Here is a 23,714-nt window from a genome sequence, read left to right as displayed (position 1 = left end):
GGAGTGTTGACCTCTTAAGCCTAAAGCCATGTCTGATGTATGCTTTGTAGCACTAAGAGCATGCTGTGTATTCCCAGTTGATTTATCTTATCAAATTATGTTGGAAAATGAAACAGTACTTCTAACATTAAGGTAGATTGGTATACTGATTTACAGCAGTAACTTGCCAATTTAATTGCATTTAAATGTGCAGACAAAAGAATTTGCTTAAATTACGTAACTTAATGAATTCAGTCCTGCCCTTGTAGGTAATCAAGGAGACAAATACATTTTCTATGTCACTGTACAATGTGGTAATTGCAACTAGAGTCCATCTGCATGAAGTCAGGAACGTGCTGCTGCAATGTTCTCATCCTGCATAGATCAAACACTATGGATCAAAAAAGAGCATTTTTCTTTTAAAATGAGTAATTCCCTTCTTGAAGAAATTGTAGGACACCTTTTCGACTGTTGATGAGAGTATCATTATATTATGTGTTCTAATACCTGGGAGGTTTGGAATTCTTAGAATCTATGTGGGGAGAATTGAGGAACCGCAAAGTAAAAAAGACAGGAGTTATGTATGTACAGGCCTCCTAGTAGTCAGGATGTGAGGAAGGAAAGAAATCCAGCAATAGAAAAGGCATGTAAGAAAGGCACTATTACAGTAATCATGGGGCACTTCAATATGCAGGTGGACTGGGAAATCAGGTTGGTAGTGGATTCAAGAAAAGGAATTCGTGGATTGTCTATGAGATGGTTTTTGTGAAGCAGCTTCTGGTAGAGCTCACTAGGGAACAGGCAGTTCTGGATTTGATGATGTGTAATGAGGCAGATATTAAGGTGAAGATTAAGGTGAAGAAACCCTTAGGGGCATTGATCATAATATGATAGAATTCGACCTGCAGTTTGAGAGGGAGAAGCTGGAATCGGATGTATTACCGTTAAGTAAAGGTAACTACAAAGACATGAGGGAGGAACTGGCCAGAGTTGTTTGAAAGGGGAGCCTAGCAGGGAAGACAGTGGAACAGCAATGGCAAGGATTTCTGGGGCTAATTCGGGAGACATCACAGAAATTCATCCCAAGGAAGAAGAAACACACAAAGGGGAGAATGATGCAACCGTGGCTGACGAGGGAAGTCAGGGACATGATAAAAGCCAAAGGAAAATGTATACAGTATGGTGAAGGTTAGTGGGAAGCCACAGGAATAGAAAGTCCTTATAAACCAGCAGAAGACAACTGAAAAAAGAAATAAGAGAAGATGAAATATGAAATAGCTAGTAGCATAAAAGAAGATTGAAGGATTTTTTTAGATATCTAAAAGATAAGAGAGGCAAGAATGGGCATTTGACTGCTGGAAAATGAGGCTGGAGCAGTGTTAATAGGGAACAGAGGAGAAATGGCAGAGGAACTGAATAAGTACTCTGCATCAGTCTTCACAGTGGAAGACAACAGTCACAGATCTAAACATCAAGAGAGTCAGGGGCAGAGGTGACTAGTGGCCATCCCCAAGGAGAAGGTGTTGGGGAAGCTGGAAGGTCTGAAGGTGGACAAATCGTTTGGACTGGATGGACTACACCCTAAGGTTATGACAGAGATAGCTGAGAAGATTGTGGAGGCATTGGTGGTGATCTTTCAGGAATCACTAGAGTCAGGGAGGGTGCTAAAGGACTGGAAAATGGCCAATGTAACACCCCTCTTTAAGAAGGGAGGGACGCAGAAGATGGTAAATTAAGTGAATGATTTTAGTTAGTCATTTTTTTCTGGTAGTAAATACAAAACTTGAATTTCTAAATATTTTTGTTCATTTTTTAAGGTATTGAAAGACTCATTTGTTGGGAATTCTAAAACCTGTATGATCGCTAATATTTCACCTAGCCATGTAGCCACAGAACATACACTGAACACTTTACGCTATGCAGACAGGTGAGTAGCAATTTAAAATTTACTACAAATATTCTATTAAGATGGCAGGAAAAATGCACGATTGTATCTGTAGAATAATGGCTTAAAAGGAAAAGCTTTAACAGAGACTAGGACTGACGTCATTCTTCACACACAGAGTGACACGTACATAGCATTATCATTCAGGTAATGTGTGAATGGAAAAAATTAAGAAATAGTTCAATGCTGTGTGCATAAAAGTCGGATGCTTTTAGACAGATAAGCTGGGTTTAAATCTTGGTTCCAGAGGTAACCTTTAGGTAAAGTGTTCAACGCTGTATAGAATACTCCGCGTATAGTATTACCAACAGGCAAATGGCTACCACCTATTATTTAGATTTAATAACATGTAAAATTAAGGTATACTTAATGTTCTAGGATCTTTTTCTCTCACAAGATCAAGTGAATTAACAGGAGGAGCAGGCTATTTGGCACTTGGAGCTATCTCTGCTATTCAGTGACATCATAACTGATGTTTTATCTCAACTCCATTTAACTGGACATAACCCATATTACCTGGTTCGCTTTGAAATATGAAAGAATTCAAAAGATTTGCAACTGTTTGAAGAAATCCCCCTTCTCCTCGTCCTACATAATTGATCCTTTATTCTGGATGTGCGACCTATAGTTCTAAACTGTTTAACCTCTGAGCAATTATCTTGTTAAGCCCCTTTTGAATTTTATATGCCCCAGTGAGATTGCCACCATTCATTGTTTGAAATGCTTGGGAAAATGGACCTAGTCTAGCCATCTCAGGAACCTGTGTTGTATTCCGTCTGAGATAATTATAGCCTACTTTTTGGTAAGGAGTTCAACACTGTACAGAATACTCCACATATAGTATCACCAATAACCTGTATAATTACAGCAAGACTTCTTTAAGCTAACATACAATTTTGTTCCTTATTGTTTGTTGTACTTCAGTGTTAACTTTCAGTACTTTGTGGACAAGGACACTCACAACTAACCTACCCCCTAAATTTATTTTAGTGCATGTGCAAAATATTTATGTATTTGAGTCATTTTTTTTGTAGTGAGGCATGTGTAATTTGAAGAGGCTGATTTATGGGTGACCTGTGCAGGCATTACAGGGGAGGTTGCTCTGTGGCCACATAGTTCCCTAGGAACGTTATTGATTATCGATGTTGCCCAGTCTTTTATCATTTAAATTCATACTGCTTTTCTTTATTTTACCTACTAAAGTGGATTTTCACACTTATTCACATTATTTCATCAACATGATTGTCCAGTTGTTTAACCTTTTGTCTCTCACTTTGTAGTCTCTATGCATTCTCACCGTTTACTTTCCCACTTGACTTTATATTGTTAGCAAACCTCTCAATTTTGGTATCAATGATTGATATTTATTTTAAACAGCTAAAGCTTGATCCTTGTGGGATTTGAGTTACGCTTTCTCATCCTGTCTAACAAATGTCTAATTTGTTCCTACCCTTTATTTTCAATCCATTAACCAATCCTAATCCATTCTAATATATTATCCTCATCCAAAGAGCCCTTGTTTTATGCAATAACCTCTTGTGTGATTATTTGTGGATGCTTTTTGAAAATCCACATATGCAGCAACCGCTGGTGGTTCTTATCTAGCTGCTGGTTATAACCTGTAAAAGCTCTAACAGTTTTGCCAAACAGGATTTTCTTTCCAGAAATCCGTGCTGATTCTGCCCTTCTGAGGTGAATTGGAATATTAGGCTAGGAGGCACATCAATGGAGAAGCACTTGCAGACATTTAAAAGGATCTTTCAGTATAATCAGATTAACTACACTCCTACTATAAAGAAATGTTCCCAGTGGAGGTCCCACTATATGTGGTTAATGAAAGAAAGCATCAAACTTGAGGAAAAAGTATATAACCGGACAGAGGTCAATGGCAGGTCAGATGACTGGTCAGAATATAAAGAAAGACAGAGTATGATTAAAAGGTTAATTGGGAGAAAGAGAATTTTGAGCAAGAGGAAGCTAGCTAGAAATGGGTGAAAAAAAGCAGCAAGTGATTCAATACATTTCCAGAAAAGATTAAGTTCAGTACTGTTAATCCTTAAGCAGGTGAGAACGGGGAGTTAATAGTAGACAATAAAGAAATGGTGTTGTGAAATAAATAAATATTTTATGTCTGTCTTGATGATTGAGAATACAAAAATTACTAAGACACCTATAAATCAGAAGGTTGAAGGAAGAGATTAACTTGGTAAAATTTATAATCACCAAGAAAGTGATACTGACCAAACTGATGGAGCTGCAGCTTGATAATTCTTCGAATCCAGATGAACTTCATTCTAGGGCCTTAAGAGTTTGGCTAAGAAGTTGGAGATGCATTAGTGCTGATTTTCCAAAAATTCGATTTGTTATATTCTGGAAAGGTTAGACTTGAAAGCTGCAAATATAACTCCTGTATTCAAAAAGAACAGGAGGCAGTAAACAGGAAATTTATAGGCCAGCTAAGATGATTTATGTCATGGAGAAGATGTTTGAATTGATCATAAACGTTATAATTTGCAATAGCACTTGGAAAAACTTGAGATAATTGGGAAGAGTCGGCATGGTTTTGAGAAAGGGAAATCATGTTTAACCAATTTATTGGCATTCTTTGAAGAAATATCATGCGCTGTGGATAAAGGGGATATTGTAACTGTACTGTACTTGGATTTCCAGAAGATATTTGTCAAGATTATGCATAAAAGGATATTGCGTAAAGTAGGCGCTGACAAGTAGGAGTGACACACTAACATCAATGCTTGAGTATAGGAGTTCGGGGGTCATGTTGCATCTGTACAGGACATTGGTTAGACCATTTTTGGAACACTGCGTTCAATTCTGGTCTCCTTGCTGTAGGAAGGATGTTTTTAAACTAGAAGGCGTTCAGAAAAGGGAGAAGCTGAATAGACTGGGGCTATTTTCCTGGGAGCATTTGAAGGGATGACCTTATAGAGATTTATGAAATCATGAGGGGCATGGATAGGGTGATCATTCAAGGTCTTTTCCCCAGGCTAGGGGAGTCCAAAATTAGACGGCATAGTTTAAGGTGAGAGGGGAAAGATTTAAAAGGGACCTAAGCGGCAACTTCTTCATGCAAAAGGTGGTGCGCGTATGGAATGAGCTGCCAGAGGAAATAGTGGAGGCTGGTACAACGTCAACATTTAAAAGGCATCTGGATGGGTATTTGAATAGGAAGGGTTTAGAGGGATATGGGCCAAATGCTGGCAGATGACTAGATGGCTAGATTATTTTAGGATACCTAGTCAGCATAGTTGAGTTGGACTGAAGGGTTTGTTTCTGTGCTGTACATCTCTGACTCTATTAATCCATGATTTGCTGGCTGACACAAAACAACATATAAAAGGGGCATTTTTTAAAAATTGGCAGGATGTGACAAGTGAGTTACCACAGGGGTTTGTGCTGGGACTTCAACATTTTATTGTTTGCCTTGATTCAATTCATTGATACAATGAAGACTGCAGATGGCACAAAGATGGGTAGGTGAGTATATTGAAGAAACCATCACAAGCATGTAGACACAAATGGGTTAATTTAATGATTAACAATCTGGAAGATGGAGTATAATGCAGGAAAATGTGAAGTTGTTCACTTTGGTAGGGATACTTTCAAAACAAAAAGCACAACAATATTTAATGATTGCAGAATTCAGAGGTGCAGAAGAATCTAGTTTGATCTGGTGCATGAGTCACCAAAGGTTAGTATGCAGGTACAGCATGTGAATAAGAAGACTCGGCAATAAAACCAAAGATCTGTGGGTGCTGAAAATCAGAAACAAAAACAGAAATTACTGGGAAAATACAGCAGGTCTGGCAGCATCTGTTTTTCTGTTCTGAAGAATGGTCACCGGACCAGAAACATCAGCTCTGCTTTCTCTCCACAGATACTGCCAGATCTGCTGAGTTTTCCCAGCAATTTTTGTCTTTGTTTTTGATTAAGAAGGACATTGAATGTAATCCTTTATTACTAGAGTAATTGAACATAAAGGTAAGGAGCTTAAGTTTCAATTATATAGGACAAAGGTGAAATCACACCTCGAATATTGTGTGTTGTACAGTTTTAATCATCTTATTTGAGGAAGGATGTAAATGCATTCGAGACAGTTTCTGGAGTGAGTGGGTTGTTTTGTAAAAAAAAACATTGGATAAACTATAATAAGAGATAACAAGGTGTAGAGCTGGCTGAACACAGCAGGCCAAGCAGCATCAGAGGAGCAGGAAAGCTGACGTTTCGGGTCTGGACCCTTCTTCAGAAATGGTTTGGATAAACCTTTGGATAAACTATACTTGTTTCCACGGGAGTTCAGAAGAATGAGTGGTGACTTGATTGAAGTGTATAAGATATTGAATGACCTTGACCATTGAATGTAAAAGGGATGTGAATGGGTCTAGGATGATGGGACATGATATTAAAATTTAGGCCATCCTTTTGGACCAGAGATGAGGAGAATTTGTTTTCTGAGAGTTTGGCAACTCTCGAACTCTGCCAATCGGGATAGATAGGAATGCGGAATTTGGAACCCAACTGATCAGCCATGATCTTATTGAATGGCAGAGCTGGCTGCAAGGATTGAATGGCCTACTTCTATTCCTAAATCATAATCGCATGTTTGTATAATAGGCCGTTGCCATTTTTCCTACTACTAATTTCAGGCTGACTGCCTTATAGGCCCTTGCTTTCTCTCTCCCTCCTTGATTAATGGGATTATGTTTACGACCTTCCATTCCAAGGAGATTATATAAAATCAAAACCAACCACGTATTGAAATATTCTGAGTATTTTTTTGTAGTGCCTCATGGCCCCAGTGGAAGGAAACATGGCCATTTGGATTGCAAGTTTGTTCACAGCTAACCATATTCATCTGTTGAGCAATGATATCTTTAAATTTTCTTTGTTGTGCATGGACATTTCTACGCATAGTGCAGTTTAATTTTATTTTTGCACTGACACACTGTGGGGCTGCCTGTTATGGTGAGAACCATGGCAACCAGGCCATTTAATCATGAGAGGCTGTGGAGCAGTGTCCTAGCGACAGGAGAATCTCCCTTGATTAAGTTGCAGGGTAGATGTGACTGATATGAGATTCGTGGCTGGTGGTGGCAACATGTTAATTAGCTCATTAATTATTGTATAAGTCAGGAGCAGAAGTAGGCCATTTGGCCCTTCTAACCTGCTGTATAATTTGAAAAGACCATGGCTGATCTGATTATAGCCTCTACTCTCCTTTCCTGACTACCCTTATATGTTTTGATTTCATTGTCAATCAAGAATCTGTCTAACTCTGCCTTAGAAATATTCAATGATCCATCCTCCACTGGGGAAAAGAATTCTACAGCCTTAGTACCCTCTGAGAGAAAAAAAATTATCTTCATCAAGGGACCTCAATCATGTGTGAAGCCCAATTCCTAAGTGGATTCAGTTGGGCCTCCCAACATAACTGAAGTGCTGGTTCTCTAACCATTGGGTGAGGTGCCCATTGGCCCCACAAAATCGAGTCTGGTATCTTAAAGGGGCAACTTGAACTTGGTCTGCACGTTACCTACATCCTTACTGCATGATTGTCACCAGGGATATTTGTGCAGGATTCTTGGTGTACCTGAGTTAGGAAGGAAAACCTGACTTTTAGGAAATAAACAATATCCTACATGAGAAAACATAAATCAAAGTTTCTTGGAAAATGATAGAATTTAATTTTTATGAAGTTATATTGAATGTTTTTAGCTAATCTGGCTGTTAATGTTTTCAGGGTAAAGGAACTGAAGAGAGGAACCAAAACATCCAGCACAATATATACTGGATGCCAAGGAGCGAGAAGCCTATCTCCAAAATGTACTAAAGAAACACCTTGTACAACATGGAGAGAAAAATCAATGCAGAAAAATATGAAATTGAGAATTGAACAGTCTACTTGTGAGACTAAAAATACAATGCAGCCAAAATCAACATCATCAGTTTTTCATTCACCTAATGTCCTTCTGTGTTCCACGTTAAAAATGGCAAATAAAAATGCGCTTTTGCAGGCCAGCTCAAAGGACATGTGGCTCAGCCACACTACACCCAATAAAGAAATCCTTAAGAAAGGTTCATTAGATATCAAAAAATGTTCAAAGGATAAGGGTTCAACTGAGAAGAGCTGTATTACTAAAGAGTGTTTTCTCACTAACCCCAAACCTGGAAAATCCAAAATAATTCAACATAGACAAAAGAAAGATTTAATTTCAGAAAATCAATCTTACGTAACTAGAAATGTGAAAGTTCAAACTGTTTATCCCATTCAGAAAGAAATAATTTCCAAAACCAGATTTCACTGTACTGAACAGGTAATAAATAAATGTTCACCCAATAAAAGAAATAATTCTGAGAATTTTGAAAATGAGTCTCCCACGACTCCAGAGTCAACTGTCAATATACACCTTCTGCAAAAGGAACGGGAAAGACATTTGCGTCTTTATCATCAACAACTCCAACAACTTCAACAGTCACCATTGACACAAAAGAAGCTTTGTTATCAACCCTTGAAGGAACTTCTCAGGCACATCTATCAACCTAAAATTAGAATGAATGATGAGGAAATTAAATACATTTCGTCACTGCGGTGTGCTGTCCAAAGGTCAGATAATCAGAATGAATGTAGTAGTAATTGTGATTCATCTTATGATTATCAATGTCTGAATGATAGAGAAAATCAGATTGATGGTAATCAACCGGTCTTCTGTGAAGTATCGAAAGGAGAACTAAATGGAAGAAATCATGTTCAAGAATTTTTGCTTTCTCAAAATCAGCATATTAGTCCAAGGGCAGGAGACAACAATAAAATCACATCACTGTGGAATACAGATGAAGACTGCACAGTTGCCCATTCATCAGGAGTCAACTCCAAACAAACAGCGTATACACAAAACAGTATTGGTCAAGAGCACTTGAGTCATTTATCAACTGACTCCAAAAACACGACACAGAATAGAAATCAACATCTTTCAAGTTACCAACAAGATGACAGTGCTGCTCCTTCACAACATGCACAAATGAACAGTAATTTGTCTCTTGATTTAAAAGCTACCAAAGCTAGAGATACCACTTCATTTCAGTCTAGTAGAGCTATTGATTCCGATTTGACATTGCAATCTCCAGTAAAAAGGGCAATAAAAGATGTGCAGATGTGTAATATCACAACTAACATAATTTCGTCTACTGACAGCATTTCCGAAGATTTATTGTCTGTTTCAGATTGCCAGCGTTCTGTGGAGAAGCCACCGTTAAAGGTTACAATTCCTCTTGATGAAGAATTGATAATATCATGTAATCAGCTTTCTACTGAGATGGATGTTTCACTGGTCCATCCATGTAACAAAGCTCAAGTTTCATCACCACCATTCGGTTATATTGGAAAATGGATGGCTGAATCACATGACCATCTTGATAAAATTCAGAAATTTCAACCAGGTCCATTCTTTCAAAAGAAACACATTTGCTGCAGTCAAAATTATAGTTGGAATGATGAAATTGAAGTGCTAATGTCTGTACCACGTAAAAATAACCAGGGTTCAAGTATTAATGACCCAGAGTCTAATTGTAAAGGCAGCAACATTTTAACAATGAATTCACTAACTTTGTCAACGAATAAAAGGAAAGACTTTCAAAAGCAACAAAATCAAGAAGCATCAGTTGATGCCTCACCATGTGGAAACCTGCTTTCCAGGGGCATTAACCACACAAGTGAATGTAACTGTTACAAACAAGGGGTTAAATGCTCTAAAAGTGAATTCTGTGCTGACACTGAAGAAAATGAAATTAGTTCTTCCATTTTACACTTGAATTGTGGTGCCTCTTCCTCTGCTGAGGATGAAACCATGGCATATCTGTGTTGTTCAGATGCTGGTGTGCAGAACACTACAGATTTGTTTCTGAATCAAATGACTATTCCAGATATCATGTCAAACCCAACAATTTCCAATAATGAAACAACGGAACAGATTAAAAATCTTGGACTGAAAGGACCAAATCAAGAAACAAATGATTTGGAAGCTGAAAGAAACACTGGAGAGACTCTTGAAGGGGACCACAATGAATTTCAACTTCAGTGCAAGTCCAATCATAAGGACTTGATAGATATATTTAAAGAAAAATTACTTCAGAATACTTCTGTTCAGTTTAGCTATATTTCTGCAGAGCAAGATTCTGTTCCTACTTTCCAAGAGTCTATTAACCATAATATAATTAATAACGGAGCAACTGGCCATGCAGATGATAACCAATCTAGAGGTTTAAATTCTCAACACCTGGAGGCAGTGGAAAAAGTGCAGTAAGTATTAAACTAAGTAAACGTCGTTAAATCAGATATCAGATTTAAATGTCATAACTTACCTTGTAATAACATTATTTAGAAATATTTAATATAAATCTAGATAACATTTAGCTAAACCAATATTATAAATCTTGTTACTGGTGGCACACATACAGATAACTAATCTCAGCAAAATAGGATGGCACAGTGGCTCAGTGGTTAGCACTGCTGCCTCACAGTACCAGTGACTCAGATTCGATTCCAGCCTTGCAACTGTCTGTGTGGAGTTTGCACATTCTGTCCGTGTCTAAGTGGGTTTCCTCTGGGTGCTCTGGTTTCCTCCCACAGTCCAAAGACATGCAGATTAGGCTGATTGGCCATGCTAAATTGCCCATAGTGTCCTGGGATGTGCAGGCTAGTGGATTTGCCATGGGAAATGCAGGCTTACAGGGTCAAGTCGGGATGCTTTTTGGGGGGTTGGCATGGACTTAATGGGCCAAATGGCCTGCTTCCACACTGTAGAGATTCTATGACAATGTTATTAATACTTCTTGTGCCCAAAAATGAATAGCATAAACATGGTTCTATTAACGTTGCCGAGTCCAACCACAGGTTTCCATGTGTGTGAGGCACAACTGACCACTTGCTTTGGTGACCGTGCATCTGTGCATGCTCAGAGACCTTGAATGGAGGCTATTGTTATTTAAGTTAGCTGACTGGTTGACAAAAGGCACAAATATGAAGTTTGGCTAAAGCAGGTAGAGGCATCGACTTTATTAACCACACCTGAAATAATAAACAATGTGAAGTAAGGTGGGCTGTGCTTTGGGACTATTTAAAGGGTCTCTCAACAAGTTGCAGTTGAGGATTTTTTGACCTGGTTTTGCGAAGGCTTGGTTTCTGAATGCATTATTCTGAGTTGCTGGAACAATTTGGATATAGTTGCTGAACACAGTAAGGACGGAAAGCCTTACATGGATATGCAGGCAGTTATTCCAGCTTCATATGGCCTGTAACCTGACAAAGACATAGAAGGAGAAGACATAGGAAAGAAGTTCTGCAAGGAGGGAGCAGAAGGAGGGTTCTCCATAGAAGGCCATGACCATAAAGGATGTGCTTAGAGTGCCAGTTCCACTTGGCCATGAATCAGGATCAGTGCCTGAGCAGACTAAGCTTCACTACATCATTCACTTGAAACCCACCCTGAACTTTGAAGCAGGGCAAACGTGGCCCTCCCAGAGAACTTCCCTAACATTCTATGTTAGTGGATCTTTCCAGGTAGGAGATTGTAATATCAGTCGTCATTTATACCTTTTTTTGGCACCAGTGAACCAATTCAAATATGCATGTCTAAAAAAAACACTGTTGGAAACAAACTTTAAAGTAAACTTGAGTTAAAAGGTGATTTCCAATGGACTTGTAGGTCACAGGAGTGAGGGCTTGAGGGAGGTTAATACAGTTTAAAAATCAAGTAACAGCTTAGAGTAAAGAAACAGTTAGGAATCCTAGTTCAGATACTGCAGGCAATGGCAAAACTATAAGTATATTGATTAAGCCGAGAGAGAACTAATAAACAGGTGAATAAAGCATCAGTGAGGAGGGACAAGTTTGAGTGTAAGGAATAAAATAAATGAGCTGCAGGCACAAATTCAAATTGGAGATTATGATTATAGTAGCCTTTACTGAGACATGGCTGCAGAATGGTTAGGACTGAGATCTAAATATACCAGATCATGAGATTTACAGGACATAGAGGAAAAATGGAGTAGCCTTACTGATTAGATATAAAATCACTTTAGTGGTGAGGGAGGATACAACGAAGGGAAAGCATGCAGTGGAGATCTTATGGGTGGAACTGAAGAACAGTACAGGATACTGAACATCAACAGGGTGGTAGCAACTTTGAAGCGCTGGGTTGTATAAATACAGAAATTATGCAAGTGTGCAGCAAAGGCAGGGTGAGATGAGACAGAGACTGTCCACAGGAAACTGGGAAAATCTGCTAATCGGTAAATCAACTGAAGAACAGTGGAGGATGTTTAAAGAAATACTTAATGCAATTTAGAACCAGTTTATACCCTTGAGGGAAAAATTCCACTTCACAGAGGGGAAAAAAATGCCACGGACAACAAAAGAGATAGGGGGTCGGCACGGTGGCTCAGTGGTTAGCAGTGCTGCCTCACAGCGCCAAGGACCTGGGTTCAATTCCACCCTTGGGCAACTGTCTGTGTGGAATTTGCACATTCTCCTGTGTCCGTGTAGGTTTCTTCCGGGTGCTCTGGTTTCCCCCCACAGTCCAAAGATGTACAGGTTAGGGTGGATTGGCCATGGTAAATTGCCCGTAGTGTTCACGGATATGTAGCTTAGGTGGATTACAGGGGCATGGGTCTAGGTGGGATGCTCCAAGTGTCGATGTGGACTTGTTGGGCCAAAGGGCCTGTTTCCACACTGTAGGGATTCTATGTTCTAAAAAACTAAAAGAAATGACTGACAAAAATGCAAAAAAAAAGCACTGATCCTGCCGAATGGGAAAGATAAAAAGCCTAGCAAAAGGCCGCAAAGCAACTCATCAGAGCTACTAGAAGGGTTATAAAAGACAACAAATGGAAGGGATATCAAAATCAATAATAAGAAATTTTATAGTTATGTAAAAGGAGATTATGTGGTCAGGTGCAATGCTGACCCACTAAAGACCGAAAGTGGGGATATTACCAATGATTGTGGGGAAACAGGGGTCATGTTGAATGATTATTTTGCCTCAGTACTTACAGCAGAAAGGGAGGAGAGTTTGCCGGAAGTCCCAAGGAAATTAATAGTGGACTGTGGACAGGGACAATAAAATTAATGTAAGTAAAACATTAATGATGAGGGAATGAACAGAACTAAAGAGTGACAAACGCCAGGACCTGATGGTTTCTACGCGAGAGTGTTAAAGGCAGTATGGGAGCACTTTGTAGATGCCCTAACTATAGCCTTTGAGTTCCCCAGATACAAGTCATTCGTCTGGATTGGAAAATTTTACGTCACTCCACTTTTTAAGAAGGGCAAATGAGGAAAACCAAGGAAGGACAAACTAGTTAGCCTAACATCTGTGGTGGGAAAATTGTTAGAGTCTGTAATCAAAAATAGGGTAACTGAGCACCTTGAAAAATTTCAATTAATGAAGAAGAGCCAGCGTGAATTAACGAAAGGTAGGTCATGCCCGAGAAACCTTATTGAATATTTTGAAGAAATGACTAAGGTAATGGACTGTGGAACATCTATGGATGCTATTTATGTGGATTTTCAGAAGGCATTTGATAAAGCCCCGTGTACGAAACTGCCAACTGAGGTAAAAATCCAGGGAATTGAGGGCAAATGACTGACATGGCTGGGAAATTGGTTGAGTGGCAGGTGACAATAGGAACTATTGGTAGGTACTCAAATTGTCAGGGTGTGACTCCTGGTGTCCCACAAGTATGTTAGGGACTCCATTATTCACATTCGTTATTAATAACTTGGATAATGGTATAGAAAGTCATTATATCCAAATGTGCTGATAACACAAAGTCAGGCAGCATTGCAGACAGTGTAAATGATAGCATAAAACTAAAATATTGATAGCAACAAAAACAGAAATGGCCGGAAAGGTAAGCAAGTCTGGCAGCATCTGTGGAGTGAAATCAGAGTTAATGTTTCGGATTCAGTGACCCTTCCTCAGAGCTGGTAGTAGCTAGGAAAAAAAATGTTTTTTTGCAGAAGATAGGGTGGGAGAGGGGTAAGGAGTAAACGATAGGTGGAAATAGAGCCCAAAGAGAGAGAAGAACAGTAGTTCCCAAGTGGAAATTGAGGTTCTGTTCTTCCAGCTGGTGCTGAGCTGCATTGGAACACTGCAGTAAACCTGAGACGGAAATGTTGGCCATGGAACCTGGTGGTGTATTGAAGTGGCAGGCAACTTGAAGCTCAGGGTCTTTTTTATGGACAGAACCTAGGTGTTCTGCGAAGTGATTACCCAGTCTATGCTTTGTTTCCTCAATGCAGAGAAGACCACATTGTGAGCAGCAAATGCAGCTAGACTACATTGAGTGAGTGAAATGCAGGTAAAATACTGCTTCACCTGGAAGGTGTGTTTGGGCCCTTGGTTACTGAGGAGAGTGGAAGATAATGGGTAGGTGTTACACCATCATAGTTGCAGGGGAAGGTAAAATATTGATAGACTAGGTGAATGGAAAAAGCTGTGGCAGATGGATTTCAATGTAAGCAACTGTGAGGTTATCTGTTTTGGACAAAAAAAGAACAGATCAGGATATTTTCCACATGATATAAAGTTAAATACAGTGAATGTTCAAAGAGTCTTGGGGATTCAGGTGCTATGAATATTTGCAGAAAATATTCAAGAAGGCTAATGGAATGCTGACCTTTAAATATAGAGGACTGGATTACAAGGATGCAGAAATTATGCTGCTGCTATACAAAACTCTGGTTAGACCCCATTTGGAGTACTGTGAGCAGATCTGGGCACCACACCTGAGGAAGAATATATTGGCTTTGCAGGGAGTACAATGCAAGTCTACAAGAATGATACCTGGACTTCAGAGATGAAGTTACAAGGAGAGATTATACAAATTAAGCCTATTTTCTCTGGAATTCACAATGTTAAGGGGTGATCTGATTGAAATCTTCAAGATATCAACATGGAAAGTCAGATAGATAAAGATAAACTATTTCCACTGATTGAAGATTCCAGAACTAGGAGGGGAAGGGGAATAGTCTGAAAATTAGGGCCAGATCATTCAGGAGAGATGTTAGGAAGCACTTCTACATGCAAGCTTTCAAACTTGCTTCCACAAATGGCAGTTGATACTAGATCAGTTGTAAATTTTAAATTTGAGAGCTTTTTCTATTCAAATGCACCTAGTATTTGGAACAAACTAAATGAATTAACAGCACAAATATAAGTTAACAAGTACAATCTGATAGCCATTACAGAGAAATGATTACAAGGAGATCAGAGGAGGAGCTAAATATTCAGGGCTGTATGTTGTTTCAAAAGGACAGGTAGGAAGGAAAGAGCGGTTGAGTAGCTTTGCTGGTACAGGATGGAATTAGCACGATAGCAAGCAATATCTTGAATCAGAAGGTGTAGAATCTATATGGGAATTAGAAATAAAAAGTGAAGGAGGACACTACAGGTCCCCTAACATATAGATATATGGTGGGACAGAGAATTTTAAGCGAATCTTGGATAGGCACATGGAGGACAGTAAAATGTAGGGTATGCATGGTAGTTTAATCTTAGTAGGATAATAGGTCGGCACAACATAGTGGGCCGAAGGGCCTATACTGTTCTATGTTCTATGTTCTAGAATAAATCAGGAGGTAATGGAGTGAACTGGGAAAGAAGTTTAGCAGCAAAGATGGTTGAACAATGATAGACATTTAAGAAAATGGTGGCCACTCACTGCAAAGACCTATTGCAGTGAAGGAGAAGGATTCCAGGAAGGGAATAAGCCAACCATTGTTAATCAGGAAAAAAAGATTGGATGTCTTGTCTTTCAATTTGATAGTGTGTGGCAAAGATTAATGGTAAGCCAGAGGATTGAGAAAGTTGTAAAAACCAACAAAAGGCAATCAAAAAAAAGAGAAATAAACTTAGGGTAAAATTGCAAGTAATATCAAGAAGAACAGCAAGAGCTTTTTTAAATATATAAAAAGGAAGAGAGGGAGGCCAAAGTTAACATTGGTCCCTTTCGAGAATAAGACTGGGGAAATAATCATGAGGAGCCAGAAAATGACAGCAGAGTTGAATACATACTTTGCATTAATCTTCACAGGAGAAGGTGCTAATAACATTCCAAAATTGCTAAATAATAAACGGGCAAAAAGAGGAGTCATAGAGATGTACAACACAGAAACAGACCCTTCGGTCCAACTCGTCCATGCTAAGCAGATATCCTAAATAAATCTAGTCCCATTTGCCACCATTTGGCCCATATCCCTCTAAACCCTTCCTATTCATATGCCCATCCAGATGCCTTTTAAATATTGCAATTGGATCAGCCTCCACCACTTCCTCTGGCAGCTCATTTTATATACTCACCACCCTCTGCATGAAAAAGTTGCCCCTTAGGCCCCTTTTAAATCTATCTGCTCTCACCTTAAACTTATGCCCTCTGGTTACGGACTCCTCCACCCAGGGGAAAAGACCTTGCCTATTTACCCTATCCATGCCCCTCACAATTTTATAAACCTGTATGAGGTCACCCCCTTAGTCTCTGACACTCCAGGGAAAATAGACCCAGCCTATTCAGCATCTCCCTATAGCTCAAACCCTCCAACCCAGGCAACAGGAGAGGAAATAAATACTAAACTATCAAGAGGGAAAACGTGCTAGGGAAACTATTGTGGCTAAAGACGGATAAGTCCCTGGACCTGATGAAATGCAACCTATGATATTAAAGAAGCACAGAAAATAAAATATAAATAAATATGTAAATCTATAATACAGCAGGAATAGCCCATTTGATTCTTTGAGTCTGCTCCACCATTCAATATGATCATGTCTGACCATCCAGCTGTAAATGTAATATCCTGTTTCCACTTTTGCCCCATGCCCCAAGAAATATATCTATCTCCTTGAAAACATTCAATGTTTTGGCCTCACCTGCTTTCTGTGTGAGAGAATTCCACAGGCTCACCACTCTTTGGTGAAGAAACTTCTCCTCAACTCAGACCTAAATGGCCTCCATTGTATCCTTGGACTGTGACCCTTTGTTCTGGACTCCCTAGTCATCAGGAACATTCTTCTTGCATTTACCCTGTTTGATCCTGTAGAATTTTATCGGTTTTGATGATTTAGGACAATAGAGGAGCAGAATATTATTTAAATTAAGAAAGACTGCAGAAAGCTACAGAACAAGGATTTGGGAGTCTTCATTCATGAATCACAAAAAGCTTATATCTAAGTTCAAGAACTGAGGGAAGGCAAGTGGACCTTAGCCTTTATTTCAAAGGGAATGGAGTATAAAGGTAGGGAAGTTTTGCTAAAACAAGGCAAGGCAAGGCTAGTCATATCACAGCTGGAATACTGTGAACAGTTTCAGAACACTTATCTAAAGGAAGATATTCTTGCATTGCAGTCCAGAGAAGGATCACTAGGCTGATGCCTGACTTGGAGGGTATTAAAAGGAGAGGTTGAGTAAGTTGGGCATGTACTCATTGAAATTTAGAGGAAACTTTGTTGAAACATACAAGGTTTTTAGGGGACTTGACGGTAAATGCAGAAAAGTTGCTTCCCCTTGTGTGAGAGTCTCAGACAAGAGATAATCTCAGAATAAGACACCACACTTTCAAGACAGATGAAGTGGAATTTCTTCTGAGGTTGGTGAATCTGTGGATTTTTCTTACTGTGCTGGGTTGTTAGATGTTTTCAAGGCTGTGATACATGTTTTTAATTTGTAAGTTCTGTTGTTTTGGCAGCGGTCTGTATACAGGGTCTATTTCTATGTGTTAACCCGTATACAGACTGCTGCTAAACCAACAGAACTGGAAGCGACAAGACCACCACACCACAGAATCATATAAATCTGGAAGGAAACAGAACACCAACACTTTGATTAGAAGTCACACTGATGATGTTGCCTCAAAGGGTAACGAAACGGCTGCACACCACAGAACAACAGGCTCGGCAAGCTAACGAACAAATGCATCCACAACCTGAGCTGCAAATTTTCACTTATTCACTTGTCTCAATACCCACAGAAAAACCAACATGACAGACAGAATATCATGCAGCGAGTGCAATAAACATTACATTGGACAAACAGGGAGGAAACTGATGACCAGGTTACATGAACCCCAGCCAGTGGTAAAAAGACATGACCAATATTCACTTGTCTCAATACCAACAGACAATGAGGGCCATCAGTTTGACTGGGTCAAAGTGACCATACTGGGACAAGTGAACACCAGACATGCAAGGAAATTTCTGGAAGCCTGGTTCTGAACACAGGACTCCATTAACAAATACATAGAAATAGACCCCATATACAGACTGCTGCTAAAATAACAGAACTGGAAGCGACAAGACCATCACACCAGAGGATCATATAAATTCAGAAGGAAGCAGAACACCAAAGCTTCGATTAGAGGTCGCACTGATGATGTTGCTTAGAAGGGTAATGAAAAGCCTGCACACCACAGAATAACCGACTCAGCGAGCTAATGAACAACTGCATATATTTAATACCTCTGTCATGCCCCCTGCAACAATGTGTAAATTCCCCTTCTGGTCTCTATTTGGCCCTACTCCTCCTCTCACTACTCACTCGCTATTTATATGTCTATAGCAGACTTTGGGATTCCCTTTTGTGAGCTGATAGTCTTTTCTCATAATTCCTCTTCTGATGTTTTTTTCACCTTGCCTCTAAATCTTCAGTATTCCTGTTTGATTCTCAGTTGTATTTTCTGCCTTTCACTTGTCATCAACACTTTTTTCTTTCTAAAATTAATTTCTACCTCCTCTATCATACAGGGTACTCTGGATTTGTTTGTCCTACCTTTCCCATTTGAGGGAATATACCTCCAATTGTACCTGAAACATCTGCTCTTTGAAGGTAGTCCATTGTTCAGTTACTGTTTTGTCTTACAAAACTCTTGTTCTAGTCAATTCTGCCCAGCTCTGCCCCATGAAGTCAACTCTCTTCCAGTTGATTTTTCTTACTCTGGAATGTTTTGTCATTCTCCACCATATCCTGAATCCTTTGATACAGTGATCATTCCTCCTAAATCGTTCCTCATTGACACTTGGCTCATTTTATTTCCAAGGACCAAGTCAAATAATGCCCAATGTTGGACTGGACACATACTGCTGTAGGAAACTTTCTTCAACACAATCAAGGAATGCTTGAGTACTTGCTCCTTGCTGCCCCTTACACGACCTGTATTCCAGTTTATATTAATGTAATTGAGGTCCCCCATTACAACGACTCGACATTGCTGCTGTTTCTGTTTAATTTCCTTGCAGATTTGTTCCTCTACTTCTTTTCCACTAGTTGGTCTAAACTACACCAGGCAAAGAAATTGTACCCTTTGTATTTCTTAGCCCGAGACAAATTGACTCTGTCCTTGAGACCTCTCTGTGATGTCCTCTTTTTTTTCTGGCAGAGTAATACCCTTCACAACCGATATTGCTACCCCACCTCCTTTCCTTCCTTTTCTATCTTTCCTGAACAACTTTTATGCAGGAATATTTAATACCCAGTCTTGCCCAAGTCTCCATCACAGCCACAGCATCATACTTGCACATAGCAATTAGGATCTAGACTTTACCGCCTGATGGTGTGGTGATCCCAAGTTCAACTGAAGCATTCGGAAGAGAATTATTACCTGAAGGGACAAAATTTGCAGGGCTGCAGGGAATAGGCACAGAAGTGGGTCCAGGTAAGTTGCTTTTGCAGAGAGCAAGCATGGACATGCTGGGCTAAATTATCACATTCTGTTCTGTAACCATTCTGTCATTCTTTGGTGATATTTTTCGAACCAAAGTACATAATTTCACATTTCTCTTATGAAGTTCGTTTGACAACTGCTTGGTCTGCACATTCTCTAATGTTATTCTGTTTATGTTGCCTTTCTTTGATCGAATACATAACATCATCCCGCCAGTTACACCTTTTTTTTCCTGATATGACCAATGAAGCTCAAACCCATCCTCCAAGTGAAATCCAAAATGTGGTGAAGACCTGTGCAAATAGGATGATCAAGTTAACTGATACGTTATGGCCACAATCTCAAAAAATGTTACTTATTTCTGTTTCACTGTAGAGATTTTCTTCACTTTTATTTGGGAAATTCAAAGTGTATCCCCTCTGTTATGTATCTACAATTTTTTGTCACAGGGATATAGGGATGCAGAAAGTTATGAAAAGTAATTGACTCTGATTTTTCTTACCCCCTCTGTTACGCAGTTACTGTATAGTCAGCAGCCTGCAAGTCTCTGAGCAAGGTAGATCCTTAAGGTCCTTAAGATTCTTCAAGATCCTTAAGGGGGAGGGTGAGCAACCAGCAGTCATGGTACACATCGGTACCAATGACATAGGTAGAAAAACGACTGAGAATGTGAAAAACAGGTACAGGGAGTTAGGTTGGAAGCTGAAGTCCAGGAGAAACAGGGTAGTTATCTCTGGATTACGACCAGTGCCACGTGATAACGAGGTAAGAAATAGGGAGAGAGTGCAGCTAAACACATGGCTACAGGGCTGGTGTAGGAGGGAGGGCTTCCATTATGTGGATAATTGGAGCACATTCTGGGGAAAGTGGGACCTGTACAGTAAGGACAGGTTGCACCTAAACCGGAAGGGCACAAATATCCTGGGAGGGGAGTTTGCTGGAGCTATACGGGATGGTTTAAACTAGATTGGCAGAGGGTCGGGAACCGGATTTATAATTCAGAGGATGAGGTCTTCAGCCTTCCAACAGACACAACAGGGAGTGAGGTTGTTAATAAAGAAATGCAGTCAATGGAGCATAATTGTGGACACAGGGATGGTTTGACGTGTGTGTGTATACTTCAATGCTAGAAGTATCAGAAATAAGGCGGATGAACTTAGAGGATGGGTCAGTACTTGGAACCACGATGTTGTGGCCATTACAGAAACTTGGGTAACTCAGGGACAGTAACTCAGTTCCGGGATTTAGATGCTTTAAAAGAAATAGGGCGGGTGGTAAAAGAGGCGGGGGAGTGACATTGCTGACATTGCTAGTCAGGGCTAGTATGTCAGCTACTGAAAGGCAGTTCGAGAATGATATGTCTACAGAGTCAGTTTGGGTTGAGGTCAGGAACAAGAAATGAACAGTCACTTTGTTGTGGGTTTTTTACAGACCCCCTAACAGTTTCAGAGAAGTGGAGGAGTGGATTGGGAGGCAGACACTGGAAAGGTGCAGAAGTCACAGGGTTGTAGTCATGGGTGACTTCAACTTTTCAAATATTGATTGGAAACTTTTTAGTTGTAATAGTTTAGATGGAGTGGATTTTGTCCAGTGCATTCAGGAAGGATTCCTGACACAGTATGTAGATAGACCAACACGAGGAGAGGCCACTTTGGATTTGGTGCTTGGCAATGAACCGGGCCAAGTGTTAGACCTGTTGGTAGGAGAGCATTTTGGCGGTAGCAATCATAACTCTGTTATTTTTACAATAGTCATGGAAAAGGATAGGTACATACAGCAGGGTAAGGTTTATAATTGGGGGAAGGGTAATTATAATTCTGTTAGGCAAGAACTGGGTAACATAAAATGGGAACAGATGCTGTCAGGGAAGAGCACAATAGAAACGTGGAGATTGTTTAAGGAATGCATACTGCGTGTGCCAATATGTTTGTCCCCAGCAGGCAGGGAAGATGCGGTCGAGTGAGGGAGCCTTGGTTCGCAAGAGAGGTCGAACGACTAGTTAAGAGGAAGAAGGATGCTCATTTAAGGTTTAGGAAACAAGGATTGGAAAAGGCTCCAGAGGGATACAACTTAGCCAGGAAGGAGCTGAAGAAAGGGCTTAGGAGAGCGATAAGGGGGCATAAGAAAACCTTGGCAGATAAGATCAAGGAAAACCCCAAGGCTTGTTACCCAAGGCTTTTTACACGTACGTAAGGAATAAGAGAATGACCAGAGAATGGGTAGGGCCAATCAAGAATTGTAAAGGGAATTTGTGCACGGAGCCTAAAGAGATCGGGGAGCTCCTTAATGAATACTTTTGTTTGGTATTCACAACTGAGAGGGACCTCGTTGTAGGGGAGGACAGTGTGAAACAGGCTGGTAGGCTAGAGGAGGTGGATGTTAGTAATGAAGATGTACTAGAAATTTTGAGGAACTTGAAGATAGATAAGTCCCCTGGGCCTGATGGGATTTATCCAAGGATTCTGTGGGAAGCGAGGGAAGAGATCGCAGGGCCTTTGGCGATGATCTTTTCGTCCTCACTGTCCACGGGTAGAGTGCCAGAAAATTAGAGAATGGCAAACGTCATTCCCTTGTTCAAAAAAGGAAATAGGGATAATCCTGGAAATTACAGGCCAGTTAGTCTTACATCAGTGGTGGGCAAATTATTGGAAAGGGCTCTTGAGAGATAGGATTTATGATCACTTGGATAGGCACAGTTTGATTCGTGATAGTCAGCATGGATTTGTGAGGGACATATCATGCCTCACAAACCTTATTGAATTCTTTGAAGAGGTGATCAAACATGAGGATGAAGGTAGAGCAGTGGATGTGGTATACATGGATTTAAGTAAGGTGTTTGATAAGGTTCCCCATGATAGGCTCATGCAGAAAGTAAGGAGGCATGGGATAGAGGGAAATGTGGCAGATTGGATTCAGAATTGGCTGACCCTTAGAAGACAAAGGGTGGTAGTGGACGGAAAATATTCAACATGGTGCTCAGTTATGAGTGGTGTACCACAAGGATCAGTTCTGGGTCCTCTTCTGTTTGTGATTTTTATAAATGATTTGGATGTAGGAGTGGAAGGGTGGATTAGCAAGTTTGCGGACGATACGGAGGTGGGTCGAGTTGTGGATAGTGTGGAGGGCTGTTCTAGATGACAAAGGGACATTGATAGGATGCAGAGCTGGGCTGAGAAGTGGCAGATGGAGTTTAACCCTGAAAAGTGTGAGGAGATTCATTTTGGAAGGACAAATTTGAAAGCAGAATACAGGGTTAACAGAAAGATTCTTGGCAGTATGGAGGAGCAGAGGGATCTTGGGGTTCATGTCCACAGTTCCCTGAAAGCTGCCACCGAGGTGGATAGAGTTGTTAAGAAGGCGTATGGTGTGTTAACTTTCATTAATAGAGGGATTGAGTTCAAGAGCCATGAAGTTATGCTCCAGCTATACAAAAGCCTGGTTCGGCCACATCTGGAGTATTGTGTCCAGTTCTGGTTGCCTCATTACAGGAAAGATGTGGAAGCGTTGGAAAAGGTACAGAGGAGATTTACCAGGATGTTGCCTGGAATGGAGGGAAGGTTGTACGAGGAAAGGCTGAGAGAGCTAGGGCTTTTCTGTTTAGAACGACGAAGGATGAGAGGTGACTTGATAGAGGTGTACAAAATGATCAGAGGTATAGATAGAGTGGACAGCCAGAGACTTTTTCCTAGGGTGGAGGTAGCTATTACGAGGGGCCATAGTTTTAAAGTGAGTGGAGGTAGATATCGGGGAAACGTCAGAGGTAGGTTCTTTACTCAGAGAGTGGTAGGGGCGTGGAATGCATTGCCGGAGAGGGTAGTGGAGTCGGCCTCATTAGGGGCATTTAAGCAGCTGTTAGATAGGCATATGGATGATAGTATAAGTTAGGGGTGGTTAGATAGACCTTAGGTTTGGGGTAAAAGTGTGCTGTACTGTTCTATGTTCTATGTTCTAGACAGTTGATAACAACTGAAGGAAGCATAATGATATTAGGTGCCCTACTATTCAAAGAGGCAAAAGAAAGTACAGGTCCAAATACCTATGTTTTCTGCAGTGTTATTTTGAAGA

General features: G+C 40.2%; 1 protein-coding gene across 1 annotated transcript in view; it reads left to right on the top strand.

Annotated features, from left to right (window-relative positions):
• LOC109932026 (kinesin-like protein KIF24) overlaps positions 1–23,714 on the top strand; it is a 101,672-nt gene that overhangs the window by 69,884 nt on the left and 8,074 nt on the right. The window contains exons 10-11 of the mRNA XM_048600391.1: positions 1,797–1,906; positions 7,683–10,238. Of these exons, the coding sequence (XP_048456348.1) occupies positions 1,797–1,906; positions 7,683–10,238 (2,666 nt within the window). The remainder of the gene's footprint in view (positions 1–1,796; positions 1,907–7,682; positions 10,239–23,714) is intronic.

The sequence above is a fragment of the Rhincodon typus genome, chromosome 1 (assembly GCF_021869965.1).
Source record: "Rhincodon typus isolate 14 chromosome 1, sRhiTyp1.1, whole genome shotgun sequence".
NCBI lineage: Eukaryota > Metazoa > Chordata > Chondrichthyes > Orectolobiformes > Rhincodontidae > Rhincodon > Rhincodon typus.
The sequence above is the reverse complement of the archived record's forward strand: the minus strand, read 5'-3'. Positions and strand labels throughout refer to the sequence as shown.